At 35.2% G+C, this 21,613-nt stretch overlaps 1 protein-coding gene across 1 annotated transcript in view; it reads right to left on the minus strand.

Annotated features, from left to right (window-relative positions):
* LOC132142399 (glypican-6-like) overlaps nucleotides 1–21,613 on the minus strand; it is a 291,401-nt gene that overhangs the window by 2,069 nt on the left and 267,719 nt on the right. Inside the window, exons 7-8 of the mRNA XM_059552222.1 lie at nucleotides 6,996–7,126; nucleotides 2,620–2,795 (exon numbers count right to left, since the gene is read on the minus strand). Of these exons, the coding sequence (XP_059408205.1) occupies nucleotides 2,620–2,795; nucleotides 6,996–7,126 (307 nt within the window). The remainder of the gene's footprint in view (nucleotides 1–2,619; nucleotides 2,796–6,995; nucleotides 7,127–21,613) is intronic.

Consider the following 21,613-nt stretch of genomic DNA (forward strand, 5'->3'; position numbering starts at 1 on the left):
ATATATATATATATATATATATATATATATATATATATATATATATATATATATATATATATATATATATATATATATATATATATATATATAGGATGTGAACTTTCCAACTTCCAAAATTTATATTTCTGACTTATTTTACACTTGCAACATCACAGGGAAAACATGAACTGATTTAATGTATATCATAGAATGCAATGTTGTGTTTATTATTTGATATTTAATAGTGTGCAACCAGTTTCTGCCTTAAATAAAATTATTGTAGTCACAATTGTCTTTATTGTTAACTCTGAGGTAGAAGAAGACTACAATTTTGAAAGTTTATAGTCTGTGATTCACACTGAATGAATTGAATATATCATTTCATTGTTTAATTTCTGCCTCAAAACACAAATGTAAGTCGCTTTGGATAAAAGCATCTGCAAAATGCATACACTTAAATCTTTGTATTTCTGATGGCATCTCAGGTATGAGTTATTCATTGTTTGATTGTTATTAGGATAGACCAAAAAAAAAAAAAAAACTTAACGTGTTTACATTAGTGACTGCAATTTGAACACATTTATATTTTTAATTATTCATGTACTATCAATTGCTAAATTATATATAAATTTTATATGTATATATATATATATATATATATTAGTGGTGGGCATAGATACATTTTTTTAATCTAGATTAATCTCACTGTGATCTTGAAATTAATCTATATTAATCTAGATTAAAATGGCTCATTCGAATTCTGCCAAAGGCATTCAGAATATATGTGTTACCCAAATAAAATTGACGAACAGTAAGTCTTTGAAAAGGGGTTTATCAAGAAAGGTGGTGCATTAGAAAAGGGGCTCATCTCCTGTTTCCAAAATGCATCACAGAGTGCTTGAAAAAGCTGTAAACTAATTCCACATTGCACAAGGTACAAACAACCTTACGCCTGTTTCACACATACTCCGTCTGCAGTGCGTATGCGTTGCATATTTTTTTACGCACCCATGTTAACGGATTCCAGTTGCGTTCCAGGAGCGTTGCGTCTGCAGCAGAGCACTGCAAATGCGTCCTGTGTGAAAGCACATCGAGTCCGTGCTGCACCACATACATAACGCACACGGACTGCATACGCACTGCAGACGGAGTATGTGTGAAACAGGCGTGAGCAGGGTCGTAGCTGGGGTCAGCGGGGCCCCGGTGAAGGTTGTACCAGTGGGCCCTGTTTGAAATTGTTTAATTTGTATGTTCGTTTATTTTTATTTATTTGTGCTATTTACACAATGTTTAAGTTTTTTTCAAGTTTGTAGGTGTCAAGGTAGAGAAATTAAATAATTAAATGTAAAATAGCACTGGATAGTCTTCAATGTAAAAATTAAATATACAATCAAATCTACATTTATTCAGACACCTTCAACATTTCTCACATTATTATCGTTTTGCTATATATATATATATATATATATATATATCAAAAATTATATCTGGTGTCTGAATAATTTTTGGTTTGACTGTTAAAACTACAAAGTAATTCAGTCAAGAGCAGTGAGTGATTTTCATTTTCATTTTCTTGGATTAACATTACAGCAGCCAGTCGCTAAATTAGGCGTGGTCCAGAGATGATCCAATATAATACACATCCCATTTTTTCCTCAACTGTTTACTTTCACTTAAGAAATAACTGACAGTTTTTTCGAGCATAATTTCCAAGGTGGATATTTTGAAATATTTTATATGTATTTGTCGGCACAAGAGCAAAAAGAACCAAACTCCGTGTTCAAGCGTTTTGAGACGCCTTTCTCTGCGTGAGCCCTGAACACCAGAACACCGCGGTGCTGAATTGGGCTCTTTCACATCTTTGAGTTTGTTCAAACTGCGATTTGTTTTTGTTCGAGGAGAACTTCGCAGAAGAGAGCTCGGTTTAGTGTCGTTCTCCGTGATACGCGGCTCTCGGTCTCTCTCGTGCGCACCGAACACAGCGCGCGAGTAACCAGCTTCTCTGTTCAGCTTTTCCATGCCTTGTTTTTGGATGCTTTAATGTTTAAATCGACAAGCGGTAAGGCTTAAAAACATGTGAAAAAGATAAGCTTTCGTGACGATGCGCAGCAGTGGCCTGTCAACTGTCCTGAGCATCTTTTTAGGCTGGCCTCAGCCAGTCGGTTATATAAAATATCAAGGTGAAAGTCATCATAGCTTGCTTAGTATAGAATATATATATATATATATATATATATATATATATATATATATAATTCTTTATTTAATCTTTATTTTTAACAGTTAGGGTTAGGGTTTTTTGATTTTTGACAGTAAAATAATGATTTATTTTCTTTCTTTTCACTGAATAAATATACAGGCATGTGATCCATTGCTAAATTATATACATACAATTATTTGTAATCTTTTTATTTTTATTTTTTATGATTAAATATGTATTTGTATCTATTTAATGATCGTTTCAGTGATTTCTTGAAGGATTAGTTGGTCCCTATATAAGTTTAGAGTTACTTTCTTAAAGTCAAATTGTATTATATTAGCATTTGAATATATTTTTCACTACTTTGATATGAAAAAAAATATTCAAATTTTATCATTCAATCTGCAGAGTGCATTATCTGTACTGAAGTGACTTACTGGAGTCTTGGAAGTAGACGTCTTTGCCATTGTAGGCGTTTCGCAGCTTGTTGGTCATCACTCGCAGGGTCATGATCTGCTGTCTGATGAAGGTGTCTGGTCTAGTGATGTCCACTTCCACCTCTGGGTTATTGAGCTGGTTCGTAAGGCCGACTTTTACAACTTCAGGGAAATATCTGGAAATCAACAAGCAAACATATGGTGGGAATATTTTAATCACAAGTGTTCACAGTTGGGGTTCACCAAACACATAAATGATTCACTTTTTGTGAATCTATAATTTGATATAATCATAGTGACTCAAATGCAAATGCATTTATGTGCAAAAACCTAATAAATTAAACAAAAATCATAATTTATTCACACACATGCCTGAATTGCGTGCCTTTAAATGCATTTCCTACAGCTGATTAGAATAAAATCTGGTGTGTTTGAGGCGGACACGTGATCAAGTGTTGTTGTTGACTCAAGCATGACCCCGTCAGGAGCGACTTTAGCAGGATCAGCACCTCTCACATTCACATTAACATGCCCTGCAGCTCTACATTGTGTGCAGAATGACTTCAATTGTAATATTCACTTGCACTATGTGCATCGGAAGTCAGCGTTTTTGCATCGTCCAGTTTTGTATGACAAGAATAATGTGAGGCTGCAGGCTGCACTTTCACCTATAGCGTGAAAATCACCTTGGTTGTAAAGGTGCAAACATTACAACTAGATCTGCATTTCTTGAAGAAAATGTTGTGCTTGCACAGGCAGCTAATGAATGTGTTAACATTTTAGTTAAGCTAATCAGAAAGATGCTTTGCATTAACGTATTATAAAGCAGATAGTTCTGTTCCATGTTTATATAAAGATGGACATTAGCATAGGATGATATTTTCACTTATTTATCCATCTATTTAAATTTAGTAATTAACAGAACAGTCTTAAAAAAAAAAAAAAAAAAAAAAGAAATCTCTTGATCTTTTAAATCACAAGAGTTATTATGTTTCTGCTTAAAGTTGAAATGAAAAATAAATAAAACATGCTTTAAAGCCATACAATATGACATTTCAATATGAAAAAATATGAAATGAAAATAAATTGAAAAGAATTTACAATATGAACATACACATTATATACAATATGAACATATACATTATGAAAATAAATTGAAAATAAATCACAATATAATATGCAAACGCTGTAATAACACTGTTGTAAATTAATGGATCATCATTCTAACAATGTCAGTGGGAAATTTTCAATCTTTAAAATGATTGAATTTAATTAAATAATTGTAATAAACATTTTGAATCCATGCAACCAGATGCTGCCTAAAATAAAATAAAAAAGGTCACTGCGATGAAGTTTAAAATGAAAAAAAAAAAAAAATGATAGTTAAACTTTATTTGAATACATTTATTTGAATATATTGAAACTGAATGCAACAAGTTTCTGTCTGATATTAAATTAAAAAGGTAACTGCGAACAGGATTAAAATAAGAAATTAGTCAAAATTAATTTATTTAAATAAATGTACTTGTATAAATGTATAGTCACAATTATCTTTCGAATTATCCAGTTTGTAGAGTGTGATTCACACTGAATTATTTGCATATATCATTTTGTCTTTATTGAATTTCTGCCTCTTTATCTGAACCCTGTGAGTTAGTATAAACACATGTTGGAGCATTATGCATGCATCAAACTCTACTGAGATCTAATCTCCTAATAAGCGCTTTAGCAGGAGGTAATTGTTTGTGTCTAATTAATATTTCAGGTGGTGCTTTGTGGAAAAAAAAAAAAAAAAGAAACTTGTTGAATGCTCCCAAGTTGCGGCATCACAAATGTGCTCCTATTCAAATTCAATCCATGTGGTTTTTAAGCAGTAATTAGCCAATAATGAGACTGTTGTACTCCATAGAGAACAGATCTGGCAGAGAAAAAAAACAAAAAATATCATGCATTTTAGCTCCACCTGCTCTAATCATTTGTGTTAATTTGTCTTTTTGGTACTTATATATATATATATATATATATATATATATATATATATATATATATATATATATATACAGTCGTGGCCAAAAGTTTTGAGAATTACATAAATATTGGAAATTGGAAAAGTTGCTGCTTAAGTTTTTATAATAGCAATTTGCATATACTCCAGAATGTTATGAAGAGTGATCAGATGAATTGCATAGTCCTTCTTTGCCATGAAAATTAACTTAATCCCAAAAAAACCTATCCACTGCATTTCATTGCTGTCATTAAAGGACCTGCTGAGATCATTTCAGTAATCGTCTTGTTAACTCAGGTGAGAATGTTGACGAGCACAAGGCTGGAGATCATTATGTCAGGCTGATTGGGTTAGAATGGCAGACTTGACATGTTAAAAGGAGGGTGATGCTTGAAATCATTGTTCTTCCATTGTTAACCATGGTGACCTGCAAAGAAACGCGTGCAGCCATCATTGTGTTGCATAAAAATGGCTTCACAGGCAAGGATATTGTGGCTACTAAGATTGCACCTAAATCAACAATTTATAGGATCATCAAGAACTTCAAGGAAAGAGGTTAAATTCTTGTAAAGAAGGCTTCAGGGCGTCCAAGAAAGTCCAGCAAGCACCAGGATAATCTCCTAAAGAGGATTCAGCTGCGGGATCGGACTGCCACCAGTGCAGAGCTTGCTCAGGAATGGCAGCAGGCAGGTGTGAGCGCATCTGCACGCACAGTGAGGCCAAGACTTTTGGAAGATGGCCTGGTGTCAAGAAGGGCAGCAAAGAAGCCACTTCTCTCCAAAAAAAAAAAAAACATCAGGGACAGATTGATCTTCTGCAGAAAGTATAGTGAATGGACTTGTGAGGACTAGGGCAAAGTCATATTCTCTGATGAAGCCCCTTTCCGATTGTTTGGGGCATCTGGAAAAAGGCTTGTCCGGAGAAGAAAAGGTTAGCACTACTATCAGTCCAGTGTCATGCCAACACTAAAGCATCCTGACACCATTCATGTGTGGGGTTGCTTCTCATCCAAGGGAGTGGGCTTACTCACAATTCTGCCCAAAAACACAGCCATGAATAAAGAATGGTACCAAAACACCCTCCAACAGCAACTTCTTACAACAATCCAACAACAGTTTGGTGAAGAAAAATCAAAACTCTCAAGTTCTCAAAACTTTTGGCCACGTCTGTATATAAACAGTCTTTACACAATAAGGGTCATTTACATGATGAGGCTGCATGGAAAGAAAATGAAACACATCTTAGATGGCACCATCTGCTGATATTATCACTTGTGGAGGACTGAAAAGTGGACGAGTTTTCTGCCAAGTCGTCTGGCTTATTGTCAAAGGCGGGCAGACGGAGTGACATACATCATGGCATATTCCAGTGAGAATAAAAATTTTGACTACGCTGAGAGCGGCAGTCCCTGATCATACGCAGTGCTCACACTCTATCTCTTGTTCATCATCATTGTTAATAGTTCTGTCTAATAATCAGATAGAATGGTTAAACAAAGGAATTAATGCATATTAAAGTATCATAATGATTGCTTTTATATTAGGCCTATTAATAATAGAAAGGCAAGCATTATAATACTTTCTCATTTGCCATCAGCATTAAGCAATATACACATTTATATAATTTAAACAAATCTTTGAATGACTAATGAACATTTAATTTCACAAACCTTGCAAACTTGGTCAAATCCAGCTGTGAGATCTTGTGACGTGTGCATTTTTATTCAGCATGATCACGTGTTTTCTGCATGATGGTCAGTCCGTGTGAATTGAATGCTATAAACTTTAATCTTATGATTTCAAATTATGCTGTGCTTTATGCATTTGCCCGCTGTCATGTTCAAGTCATTTTCTCTGTGTGCTGTATGTAAAATGAGGGTTACCTTGGCTTTATTTGAAAAATATGATTCCCAATGCACACAAACTTCCCAGAATAGTGAGTGCCCTGTTGGTTACAGTGTTTACTTTATCTTTAAATACATTTTAATTAAATATTTATTTATTTATAAAAAAAATACTGTCATTTAAAGTATAAGTATATTTTTTAATCCATTGTCAAATGATTTAAAATTTCTTAAATAATAATAATAATAATAATAATAATAATAATAATAATAATAATAATAATAATACATTTTATTGGCTTAATTATTATAATATTATAATTATATTTTAATTAATAAATTTATTAATTCATTCGACTAATATTGTTTTTCTTTTCTTTTTTTACAGCAATCTTGTATTGTGCCAACGGTGTGTTTTGTATCTGCCTATGACCTAATATCAATACAATTCCCATGGAAAGTGTCATTGAAACACAACAATCTGCAATGCGACCCAAGGGAATCTGTGTCTGAAGGTGACTGTTGTACCTTCCCTTTGTGTGACTGTTCCAGCACTGCTCCTCATCTGGGTCAGCCACTTCGTCCTCTGCGCAGATGCTGTCTGGCAGCGATAACCAGAATTTCTTCGACTCCTTCAGCTTCTCCTTAATGTCGATCACCTGTAATCAGGCACAGAGAATGATATTAGCAAATACAAAACCACAAAAATACATAGAGAGAATAAAGATTAAGGCACATTTTAAACTGAAGGATGGATTGAGTTGGGATTATTATAAAGGAGGGAAAGATGAGGCCATCAAATTGCATGGAAATCTCATTTTTGGCTTGCTGCACAGTTTACTTTCTCAGTTTCAACACTGTAGGATAATTCACTGGGGACCAGGTGGAAGTCTAATCCTCCGCTAAGCTATGTTGGTATTTTCTGTACCAACCAGAAGGACAGATTTTCAGACTGACTGAACGGGATCTCTGGAATCTCTCCTCAACCCACCATGGCGTAGTGAGAGGTTCATAAATTGGACTTATTTGCAGGCATTATGTCAAGATTTATCTGTAAAAAAATGCCTGGAAATGTCTAGTCAGTTGTCAGATGTGTCATTGGTTGTCTATTTCACTCATAACATTCCTTATTAAATGGCTGCTGTTGTTCAACTTTCTAGACATGCACAATATGTATACTATTTATTGGCTAGCAGTGCTTGTTAAGGCAAGAATCACTATTATTATTTCTTAAAATGGGGTTAACGACACCAACAACCACTGAATTCAAATAATACAACATTTGCAATGTTTCTATCACTTTTACAGTCTTTTTAGTGACTCTTTCTGCAAGTTACATCATTGCACCAGTAAGCAGATATAAGTGACCCTATTTGAGTCAGTGATTAATTCAAACAATTTGCGTAAAAACACATTCAGTCATGAACAAAACAACTGGCTATCTTTATTAGCCTATTGTGAAATCATTAACTTAACTGATTAAGTCATTCAGTTGATCAATTTGTTCAAAACAATGATTCATTCATGGAACAAAGTTTTATAAAATGAAAAACATCGCATTTCAGCTTTTTTCTTTTTTAAGGATTAATTAATTACAGGCATTTTACCTGCTTTATTAATAATTATAAGGCTACCATATTATTTGAAGTGTTGAGATTTTTTGAATGCTCATTAGATTGTTTTAATCAACTGGTTTACAGAGCTTTACAGGAAGAATTTGCTATAGATTTTAGCTTAACAGCAAAAATTGTGTCCAATTTTTTCTTTTATCTGAACAAAAATGGCAGACAGGCTGAATGAAAATGTAAATCAACTGTCTGACAGTAGGTAGCGCATATGGAACAGCAAGAATAGAGCTGTTTTCTAGTAACCTCTGCAAAGCAATGCTGCACTTATAAAACACTACTTTATTAAGAGGTAAGACATTACACAGAGGGAAGATGAAAAGCAAACCTTGGAAACTTCAGAAAACTGTCAGCTCCTGCTTATGCATTCATAGAATTCATTCATTCAAACATTCTTTCATATAATTTCTATCTGCACTCTCCCTTCCATCAAGTTTTCACATAAAATGATACCTATGCTGCATGTTGCATCTGCGTGAGACTGTTAATTTGCATTTGCTGAACAGCATTTACAGTGGGTTTTTCAAAAATGTGAAATATAAAACGGTTATACTAATCGTCAGAACTTTTTATTGTGGTTTATTGTCAAACTGGTAAACACTTCATTCCTACACTTAACCAATGAACTGAAGCATTTACAAACACAGATTCACTTAGGGACAAAATACCTGACTGTAATTGTGAGTCATTGAATTGTTCATTCAATTGATTCGCTCAGAAATGCTGAATTATTGGAGCAACAACAGTGCTTTAAGTGGGCCGGTACGCACTGGTACTCAGTACCGCCACTTCCAAATATAGCTCTTGAGCGTACCGCCACCTCTCCGTGCGGCCAGAACGTGCTTTTAGCATACCGGTACGCTCATTTGGACATCTGTTTTAATAGAGGTTTTAATCCTTTGCCTGCGCTGCCGCTTTTCAGAGCGCCCTTCACAATGCACGCTTCCTAATTCGTCCTACCGAGAGCAGAGACTACATTACCCATACACCCTTGAGTTTTACAAGTGAAAAGTGCATGCGTCGATTTTGCCGCTGTCAACAACTCATGTCCGGTGAGGATGTGTGAAATGCACACACTCTGCTCGGTAAAAATACAAATACAGTGAACAACACTTAATATGCTCTCCTGGCTTCAGACTCTGAGTACTAAAAGAACACGGTCAGAATCAGATGACTCGCTGGCTGACACCCCGCCAAGCCAGAATGATATCTCTGGAGGTCAGACGCAAGCTAATGAAGTAATGCAGTAGCTCTTTCTAAGGGTATTTTTTCAAAATTATTTTGCACATTTTATTTATGTTCAGTAGCTCTTTCTAAGGTTATTTGTACAAAATTATTTTGCACATTTTATTTATATTCAGTAGCTCTTTCTAAGGGTATTTTTTCAAAATCCTTTTGCACATTTTATTTATGTTCAGTAGCTCTTTCTAGCTCAAGCAAATCCACAAAATAATAAAAGGATTTATAAGTTTTTATAAGGTCGTCTGTTGACTGCTGTATATAAAACCCCTTCAATATAGTTGTTGTTACCTCAGGGGATGAGAGTCATCAAAAAAAAAAAAAAAAAAAAAAAATTTATATATATATATATATATATATATATATATATATATATATATATATATATATATATATATATATATATATATATATATATATATATCACTTCTTTTATTAACTTCTTGTTTATTGAACTGCTGTATACAAACCCTCTTGCTGATATTGCTTGAATAATACAACTTGTTTCACAACTTGGTCCACAATGTTTCATGTGGCCTGACTCTTCTAAGTGATTAGATTAGATTAGATTATTTACTTTCCCTAATGGACCATAAAAAAAATTATTACAATAAATCCAATAAAATCACCTTGCAAGATCCCCCAAGCACCCCAGCCTAGAATCATGTGTCCGCAGAAAAATTGCTAACCTGATCAATTCTATGTGGCTAAACCTGGTGAAGATTCCTTTAAAAAACTTCCATCGAGTGTTTAGTAGATAATATACTTATTTTTTCTGGTTTGTATGAGGTGTACCTTCTAGGTCAAAGTAAAATGGCCCCAGACGATCTTCAAAGACCTCAACCAAAGACATATTGTATTACTTATCTACATTATACTGTTACTACCTTTTGTGCAAGAGAGAATTAGCTTGATCATCGATAAAATTCTTGTCTCCTGGTAAAGTACATCACCAAATCAGGACCTAGAGATTCAGATGCGTGCATATTGATTTTATTAATTAAATGCACCACACTCCAGAAAGCAAACAGTCTGATTCTTATCAGTGCAGGCTTCATACTGATCTGATGCAAGATACTGTATACGTTACACTTTGTAGGAGATAATAAAGGTGAAAGATAAAGTGACTTGTGTTAGGGTTTCAGCACAATTCTCAATTGTTTTAGCATTCTATGTGAAGTATTTTTAATTCTAGATGAATTAGGATCATTTTAAACATTTTATTTGTATCATTTTAGTTATCGATGTGTTTGTTTCTTCATTGGAACATATTTGGAGAAATGTAGCATAAAACCAATACGATCTTCTGCAGTGAATTTTTTTTCTTTTCTGATATAAGGCTTGTTTGAATACCAGAGCCCTGGAATAATCCTTATGCAATTCGCCATAAATTCCCCATGCTAAGTGACATTAATTCTTGTTGGCACAGGAAACCTGTACACATCCTGTATGTGTCATCATGCAAGTATATTAGGTTTCTGACATATAATAATGATATAATTGGATTAAAAGGTGCTTGATGTCACATTCTGTAGAAATAAGCTGTGCTAAATGATGCCGAGGTTATCTGCGGAGTCAACAGCAACAGCCAGTGGCACGACATTAAAGAATGTGTATTGACGGCATGCCAGAGTTGGAGACCGCTTTGCCCTTTTTGAAGTGCTAATCTGAGAGCACGGGCTGCAGAGATCTGGAGCACACTGCTGTTTCACACTGTGCTTTTGGTTAGCATTCATAAGGTGTTAGGCTGGATACTGATATTAACACGTCAGCATGGATGCTTTAGGAGGCTGTCGAAATAAACACACAACAGTGAAATGTAAAACGAAGGCGGCTGAGACATATAAGGTGATGTTTTTGTTATTAGACTGGGTACATATGGGATTAGATTAACTTTATGTAACAAATAAATTGATGATAAGTCTCTCTTTACAAAATACTGACTATGATAGCATGGTAAGTCACCAAAAAAAAAAAAAAAAAAACATGATAATAAATCATAGTAAATAAATAAAATTACAGTTCTATGCATCTCACAAACAAACAAAAAATTTACAGTAATATATTAACATCTTGTAACAAAAATAAATAAATAAACAAAAATAATAATTATACAATTTTATTAAAAACTAAATAAAAACAACATAAACATAATTATTCTCACAAATCACTTATGATTTTAAAGTAATCAAAAATATTTTGTAATGAAATGAATACAAATTAAAAAGAATCAACAACAGACAAATTAAAGGTGCCATGTGCAAAAATTGAGGTAAAAATATCCAAAAAATGACCTACACGCATCAAAAGAATGAGAAGAAATAAGGGCGATGATGTTATTAAAAAAATGTCAAGTTATAGTGCTGCAGAGATATCAACCTTAATTAGCATTAGCATTACTAGCCCCGGCCCGACAGGTGTCGTAATACCAGTTTCGGCCATGGGAGGCGGTATGTGGGCAACATAACCACCAGCCAACCTGCAATACACGAATAACTCGCACGGCTTGTGGGCGTTCTTATACCTGATGTCAATCGTGTGGAAAGTACAGCCCACTACTTCATTTCAGTTCAGGGAAGAGAGCGGAAGGATGACTGAAGCCCTTGGCAAGAGACCACCACCCGCTACAGGGAAACAACTGCGCTCGGAATCACAAATCAAATCCGATAAGAAAAGGAGCCGAACCAGAGTAAACATCGGCACTGCTTTCAATCGCTGGAGACAACTGATGGACCTGAAAGAAATGAGGTTCGACACCGAACTTGCAACATTTCTTTTGGATTGGTAAGTTAGATGCTGTTAGTATTTCGCTAGAAGTTTGCTTTATATGTTTGTGTATTTTTTTTCGGGAAGTTATAACATAGAAATCTATCGAAGGCTGTTCAATAAACGTGCTAATGTTAGCGATGGCTAACCGTAGCTGCGTTTGATAATTAGCTAACGTTAGCTATAACTTACCCATTTTTTTATATCATAACTAACCTGCTCTGTCTAACTTAGTCTGTTGGTCTCCGTGTCCTCTTTGCTTCGTGGTTTTTCTGTACGTGAGAAAATTGATGTGTGGCGTGAAAGCGTGTGAAAAGAGTCAATTGCGTGTGGCTCACGGTGAATGCTTGAGAGTTGGCAACTCTGGTTACGTTGGTTGGCGCTAGCTTGGTCAACATCAGCTGTCTGATGTTGACCAATGATGTTGACAGAATGCTGTCTGTCAAATTAATTTAATTCAAATAATGTGTATATACAACTCAAAATGTAATATGAACAAAACGAATAGGAACATATTCACTGGTAAAGGTGAAGGGGAGTAGCTTGAAGATGTCATGTTTCAAAATCACTTGACATCACCCAACGTTCCTCTGGAGGCAAAACGTCCTCTCAAGGCTTCGGCTATGGCTGTGAAGGTAGGGGCGGAGCATAGAGACTATGCCGTTTCTCGTTTGTTACTCTAGAGTAGACCAATTCACTTTATTGAGGCATACTGCCCCCATCTGGTATGGAATGTGGAGTATGACTTGATTTTTTTGCCAGACATGACAGATGGCACCTTTAATGCTTCTTCGATTTCTGCATTTACAATAATTATTAAAAATCTAAATGCAAATTTGTAATACAAAATATAAATATAAATAAAACAAAAATAATATGGCTCATTTCAAATATTTCACACAAACTCTAATGTACATTCCTCATGTATGAAGGATTACTAAAATATATTTCTGTGCAAACTGTTGGTATACCGATTCACAAATGGTCAAATTCTGTGCAAGTTACATTATCAAACATTTATTGCATAAAAGGGTAAATAAAGTATCACACCATAAATGGTAACTATATACCGTATTTTCTGGACTGGCTGGTCCTGCGACTTATAATCAGGTGCGACTTATCAAAATTAATTTGACATGAACCGAGAGAAATTAACTAACAGAAAACATTACCGTCTACAGGCGCAAGAGGGCGCTCTATGCTGCCAGAGATGTGACGGCTGTAGACGGTAATGTTTTCTCTTGGTTCTTGGTTCTAAATAAATGCGACTTATAGTCCGGTGCGACTTATATATGTTTTTTTCCTCGTCATGATATGTTTTTGGACTGATACGACTTATACTCAGGTGCGACTTATAGTCCGAAAAATACGGTAAGCATCCACACCACGCAAGGTAACATTTTGTTCATTATAAGTACACAAGTACACACTGCAGTTTTGATGTCTGTCTGTTTAAATGCTTGAGTTTTTCAAAGCATGATGACTCATCATCTGGAAAAAAATAAATAAACAGTAATAAATGTAACTCCCATTATATTGTTCTTTGTGTCATTATCATCATATTTGTAAAACTATATTTTTACCATTATATTTTTTTGTCCTTGTTGTGAATGGGTCTTAAGACTAATCATTTTAGCATTCTACATAGATTGTTTATAAAACTGTTCTTACATAAATTGTAGCAATATCTTTTATAGTTATGTGTTAATTCATAAAACCATGATAATGTAAATTGTGACATCACGTAGATCGTTTCAACTTATGCAAGTACTTTTTATATTGTTTGTAAAATTCTTGCATTACTTTATAGCATTCATCCAGTTTCAATTCATGGATTTGTATGATAAATTCACACAGATGTTTGTTCTGCTCGTGTTTTATGAATGCACACAACTATGCTTTTATTTATTTGCATGTATCCAGAGCAAAACCAAAGAAAGCATTATGATTTGCAAACAAAGAGATTTGAGAAAAGGCACTATTCAGCAACTACTGTATTGCAGGACGTTGCATAAACACCACTAAGGCAAAGGTGAGAAAAATAAATGTGATTCATACAAACATTTCTTTCCAGAAAGACCACTAGATGCTGCTGAACCTCTGAGAGAGAGAGAGAGATATATAGAAAGACTCCCCAGACAGTAGAGAGCGTGCCAAGCATGCATATGAATAAATAAACCAACTCATGTTTCAAAGGTGTATTAAAATATGTGCTGTGTATTAAGAGAAGCCTTATGTTAGCGGTAAGTGAGTGGCTGTATATTGGGCAAGAATTGAGCGCTGGGTCAGGCTGCGGATCGTCTAACCGCTTGGCCACTAAGATCATTTTCACACAGGCCAGCCAGAAGGGATGAGTTAAGGGCAGGAACTGTTATTCACTTGGGCCCCATTTCTCATGAATCCAAGCTCGACAACAGCCAAACGGCAGAGTCTGAACGCTGGGCATCATTCCCTAAATGTGCCACGGCTCGACACGTGGGATACGAGCAAATCTTCACCTCCTAAATGACAAGATGCTCTGGGCTAAAGCATAAGAGAGGTGGGAATAAATCTAAAATTCAAATCTAAATAAATAAATATGGCATTTTAGACTCCACCACATGTCACTTCAAATCTGTATGCTTTTATTTATTTTGTGGGAAAAATAAAGTCATATAGGTTTGGAATGTCTTGAAAGTAAGTAAATTTATTTGCAGTTAAAAAGTGGCAAAAGGTGGTGTATTATTCATCTGTAGAACTCATTCAGAAAACATCAGGGCACTTTCTGTAACAGTGTAGGCAACAACAGCTGAAATGTCATACTGTGTTATCTGTGGAAGAGCATCCTTATTTTCTGTGAATGTCGCTGTAATTACCATGCCAGTTCAACAACACTCTAAGTATGGCAGTATCTATTCAGAACAGAGGAAAAAGTCATAAATTGATTTATTTTTCATGTAAGGTAGTCTAATTAATTCAACTACAATCCTGTTCTTTGCTTAAGCAAAATTAGCTAGTTTGGTTGAGTAAGCAAACTTTTTCAAAGTGTGTGTTTTTGTGTGTGTGTCTAGTAAAATTAAATTAAATTAACACATCTTCATTTCAAAATAATTTCTGGTTCTCTGGGTATATCACTTTAATTGGTGCATGTTTGCTATCTGCTATTAGTTTCTGAACATATGTCATATGAATAGGTGGGTCAGAACTGTCTGTTTTATATCAAATGGATACAAATGTGCCTATGTGGAGTTTAGCCTCTGGACTCCTTTTCACTTGAAACTGGAGGAAATGTTTGGTGGGTACAATCCATCATTGTGGTTCTAAATGTACTCGGCACCATTTACACCTGATGGTTCTCTGGCTCACAGGGGAATACAAGCAGAACCAACCATTGCTGGCCAGGTCTACATGCGACTTTCAATCTCCAAAATTCCCCTGCAACTGCCCTCTATTAGAAAGTTTAGGATATGATATGTCCCAATTTACAATGATTTTATTCCCTGTTGAGTCTCCCCAACCCCAACAATGCTGTGAGGTTCTTGCCCACGTAATGATACATTAAGGATTGCATGAATAGTATAACAGGAGAATTCATTATGGAGAAGACTGCAAAGGGCATGCAATAATCATAACAAACAGAAGATTCTTTTGAAACGATTGCTATGCCGAAGGGTTGTTCACATTGCAGTGTGCAGGTAATTGCAGTGCAATAAAACACACAACATATTTTCTGATGTTATTGCCATTGTTACTGAGAGTCAGTATGGTTTTAAATCTTCTCTTTCCCCGTGGCATGCTAATGCACATTATTTAAGTTGTTATATAAAGTCTTTCTAAAAGTACTTTCATGATCCATGTTCTGGTTCTTTTCATGCACAGTTCATTAGTGCACATTCTTCTATAAGTAAATAAATACATCACACTGCAGTAATTCACAAGCTGACCTAAACTAAGCATTTACAGTGTTAAAAGTTAAAAGGCACTTCCGACTTCTGTAACAGTGAAAACCAAGTTTACAGCCTTGTCTCTTGTGTGTACAGCTCACCCTTCCCCGAAGCCTGAGATCTTGGAAGTAATGTCAAATGCCAGCTGAACCAGTCATGCAAGCCACTCACTTTCAGCTCCGCATACCAAATGCGCCCTCGCCGCTTCACATTGGGGCGGCTTTGGTGACCCTTCTTAGTGTTTGAACAAATGGTTGGCGAATCATGTCCCTTCAAGCATTCCTTGTGAAGTTTGGGGGCCCACCACAACCCCTCTGAACAGTGTTAGCAGGCCGAGCAGTGTGAAAAAATCTGAGGCTTGTATAGGTCAGAGCTCCTAATTAGGACTATTTGTTCTTGCGCCCCTTCCTCCAAACGGGAAAGAGCGCAGTCATGTTAATGCACTCCTCTCGTGCTGCTATAGATTAGAGGTGTGGAGTGGATTTGGCTAATTGGACGGGGGATTACAGTTTCAGTGTTTGTGTTATTCACAGTGAGGAACACATCCCATGGCGTTCTGTATACAAACAGCATGTGAGTGACATTTTGTCCGAGATGATATTCAACTGATAAAGACCTGAGTTATGATATTTGCTCAACAGAAATCAATTGAACTGAGTGCATTTGCATGTGGGTGTTGACTCGACGTGTCTTGGGGTCTGAAATGCTAAATGCTATAGTTTTTGTCTATTGAAATGCATATATATATATATATATATATATATATATATATATATATATATATATATAATATTTGTATTAAACTAATTAAAGAGACTATATGGAATGTACACAGTGAAAAATCTTTTTCTTCTTATTATTTTTTTTTTAAGTTTTTCAATTATTGGAGTGCGTTTTACTTCAAAATTTCACATTTAATTCAGTGTTACTTGTTTCTTTGTGATAGATTGTGAAACTTATAAGGACTTTCTGAGTGAACATTGCTTCTACACCAATTTTTGCAATGTTTGTGTATATTTATTTATTTATTATAATAATAATCTGTTACACTGCACGACCACTTCAAATTAACTAGTGAAGTTAAAATGCCTAAATTAAAAATAGTAAATCAATAAATGTAATCTAAAAATATACACTTTCCCATATACATACATAGAAATTAAAATCCTGATCTTGATTATAAAAAGTGATTGATTTAAAATGAATGGCAAAGAGTTATTGCTTAATCAATTACCCATGTGCAAAAATGAATAAAATACAACGTAAAAGCATGCTGGGATTTATTTATTTTTTTGATCAGTATTTGGTTGTATTTAAATTACTTCTCAAAAGTTTGGGGTCAGTTATTTTCAGTAATTTCATTCATTATATATATATATATATATAGCAACGCACATTAAACTGATTACTAAACTGACATTAAAGACATTTATAATGTTACAAAAGGTTTCTATTTAATCTATTTTCCCCAAACCCCTACCTTATTCAGATTCATGTCAACATGACTGTTACATATTTATTTGAGTTTCCAGTATGTTTAGAATGAAAATGCCATGCCATGGTGAAAGCATTTTTTTCTTGGTACTCTTCTTGAACAATCTCCTAATATGATGACTTCAGCCTCTTGACATCACGATTAAGACCATGACTTAGAAAGCTGCCATTTCATCACTATGTCAAAACACCTTTATAAACACACGCATGTATTCAGATGAGATGGTTTTCACATTGCCCTGTCTAGTCATCTGCTTTCTCATGAAAGCGCCACTGAACCGACTGACACTGCTTACCCGACCCTCCACATTAATTCAGCGCTTTTTACAACCCGTCTTCTTGGCGTTCCCTGCCAACAGATGAAAGCCAACCCCAACAGAATGAGCTGGACGTCATGTAGCTTCTTTCTTTCTAGTGCCTGTCACTGTGGATGCTCATATATCAGCGCAGAGCTTTAACGTTTAGATGAACATTTTAATTACAGACACTTTCAGTAGCAAAACAGTAAGAGCTAAGCATATGAGAAAGAGAAAACAACTGCTTTTTTTGTCAAGTCCATCAACTAAATGATCTGGTTTCCCTTAGCAGTTGTCGGCATTATTGATCACAACACTTTAAAAGGAGGCCCCCCACCCCCCACATCACTTGCTCACCAATGGATCATTTGCAGTGAATGGGTGCCGTCAGAATGAGTGTCCAAACAACCCCATCTCACGGCAATTTGTACATTTTTCACGAGGTGGCTTATTCGTAAGAATTCGTACGACCACACTCGTAATGTATTTTACGAGTTGCACAATTCGTATGAATTTGTACGAATGACCTACACCTAACCCCGCCACTAAACCTAACCGTCACTGGGGTTTAGACAAATCATATAAAATCGTACAAGTGAGGTCGTACAAATTCGTACGAAAAAGCCACCTCGTAAAATACGTACGAATTGGTCGTGAGATAGCGTTGGTCCAAACCCATCAATTAACAACTTGTGAAGAGAAAGGCTGTTTGTAAGAAACAAATCCATCACTAAGACATTTACTAAGACATTTTTTCACACACACACACACACACACACACACGCTTCCAGCAGTAATTGTTTTGAAATGTATTGTTGATGGATTTGATGGTACAGTAAATTACGATGATTTCTGAAGGATCATGTAACACTGAAGTCTGTAGTAATGATGCTGAAAATTCAGCTTTGCATCACTTACATTTACGCCATGTTGGGTATTGTGAGCATATTAACATGAGCACAAAAAAAATCTCTTAAAATAAACACAAGAACAATACAGGCACTATTATGAGAAGTCCAGAAAGAAGATAAATTCAGTGCGTTCAAATCTCTCTCCCTGAATACCAAGACCCTCATTATTAAAAACACTGTGTACAGTTTGATCCAAAATTGAATTCTGAGCTCCCCGTTAGGCTTTTCTTCTGTAAATAAACTTATTCGCTGTTCCCCTTTGCAGTACAGTGATGAAAGATTGATGTATGTTTTGTTAATATTAAAATAGTCAAATGTTATACTTTCTTGTCTTGTATTCCAACCAAACTCAAGCTATATTGCAACTATTCTTAACACTGCAGCACAAACACAGACAAAGTCATTGGCATATCAACATAAAGATGCTTTCAGGATCTTCCCAAAGGTTCTGTGTACACATGAAAAAAGCCAGCACTGCATGGTGGGGAGCTTTGTATTATTCATGCAGAAAAAAATAAATCCCAGACTGCTAGAACAGAGGGGTCAGGCCCAGAGGAAGCGCACATATCGCCTCCCATGATGCCGCTGAAATGAACGCCTCATCTTCTGATTGAGCAATGCCGTCACATGCTCATGTGAAGCAGTTCCCCTCGTCTCGCTTCTGCCGTTGTCGCAGAGGAACACATTTACATGATTCTCAAGGGAAAGGGACACCTGCTTTCTGGTTGGATGCTAGAGCATCTAAATTTTCAGATAGTGAAGAGCAAATGTTGTACATGCATTGGTCCCTTTAATTTAAATATGGTGTTTTTGCTTATCAAAGAGCCAGATGGTCTAAGGATCCTGCTTGACCTGTGAGACTTGTTGTTTTTTTCCTTACTTCATTAGTAGTATACAATATATCTTTCTCAACTATCAAATATTGCCAGTGGTTGTTATTCCATACAAAGATGTAATTAATTATTTTTGCAACTCAAACTTCAGATTCACAGCCAAAATGAACTGCCACTTTAATATGGCTTCACTATTTAGTAGTTTAATTATCTGCCACAATATTGAACATGACTTGATTCATTAATTAGTATATGATTTAAATCTGTATGTATACATACTGCAAACGTATATAGCTATAAATATGTGATTAAATATGCTCAGAATAGAGCAGAATATTATATTAGAAAATCGTACGTTCTTATTGTAATTTTAACTTTAGTTTTGTGATCTGTCTACCTAGGTGACAAGCACATAATAGGTTCTTTCAATAAGATTGAAAAACCAATTTTGGCCAAATTCTAAGCCAGCATCCCATCACTTATTAGAGAAAGTAATCCATTGGAAAGCAATGACTTACAGGTACAGTTCGGTGAAAAATTATTATAATTTTTATGTTTATTATTTTTCTTTTTTTTAAGGTCAGTGGGATTAAATATTTTGGACTCTTCTGTCTATATAGGCAGCTCATTATGGTTTCCAACAGAGCTTGCTCAAATAATAATAATGACACAACTTGTACAATAAGATTAAAATTCCTGATGGATTTAACTCTGTTAAAGTCTTCTTCATATCATCAATGTCATTATTGTGAGTTAGTGAAAAACTGAGATAATCATTATAATTGTCCCCCTTGTGAATATTTTAGGGTAAATCAATTCATAAGATAACGGTCTTATAACATCCGCACCGATTGGACAGTGAACATAGTATCTGTCTGCTCTGTCCTTTGTCCGAGGGACTTTGTGGCAATGATGGCACATTCTCACAGTATTGTTTTTCAGCTTTCTTTTTCTGACATTTAGAATAGTGATGTTTATCGTCTGTAACATCTTGAATTGCTGTTGCTCCGCCAAATATTTGATGGCATCTCTGTACTTGTTTGTTTTCATCTTCCCAAGTGCAACTGAAGTTGTCATAAAGATAGATCTTATTGCATTGTTAAATCTGCATTTGTGGAACACACACATATTTGGTTCATCCAGCAATGGTATCGTTAGTTTTTGAATAGATATGTCTATTTTTGTAACTAAAAGGATGGATGTGTGTGAGAGAGGATCCAGGGCACCTTGTCTCCAAAAATTTGATTGATGAGGGTCATAAAAGCCATCTGTTCTGGACACCTGTTTGTACACCCCCCTCCCCTCCCTGTACACCCTCCAGTGACCTCAATATGAACTTATGAACCAAGGAGGAATTTCGGAGGGGGGGGGGGAGAAGTTGTGGGAAGCTATGTGCTTTTTTTTTTTTTAAACTTTGAAAAGGGGGCGAAATCATGAAAATGGTGTAAGGGAAGATTTTATTAAGGTTTTAAATAAACAGTGTATTTCAAGAAACAGATTATAAACACATAGCAGCAATGGAAACAATGTAATGATCGTTTTCGTAGTTGGAAAAGTGTAAAAACGTTGTTAAAGTTGTTACAAATGAAATAAAACTAGGTTACTGGTTATTTATCTGATACAACCAAACGAGTCAAAACTATCAGATATGTTTTCGTTAAGCAATACGTGAAAAAGATGTGAGAGCTTGTAGCATTACAATTTAAAACTGGTGTTTTGTTACCAGTTAGAAAATAAAGAAAACTAGGTAATAGAGTTTTAGCATTTGTACCTTACCTCAAACTGAAAAAAAGAAACGAATGTAAAGCAGCGATACAAACCAAGAAAGTAGGCGTTTGTCACGTCGGGTGAAAAGTTAAAACAAAAGAAAAAAGATGGTAGACATTACGCGGATCTAAAATAAAATACACCAGACCCCGTCTTTAAAACACCAGCACAAGATACTTGTCAAAACTATGTTGTACTTTACCACTAACTAAAATTTTACTGACAAGAGTTAAACAAAAGAAAGATCTCACAGCAAAGTGTTATGACGTCTCCGGTAACGTTAGCTCGACTC

The sequence above is a fragment of the Carassius carassius genome, chromosome 6 (genome assembly GCF_963082965.1).
Source record: "Carassius carassius chromosome 6, fCarCar2.1, whole genome shotgun sequence".
In the NCBI taxonomy this organism is placed as follows: domain Eukaryota; kingdom Metazoa; phylum Chordata; class Actinopteri; order Cypriniformes; family Cyprinidae; genus Carassius; species Carassius carassius.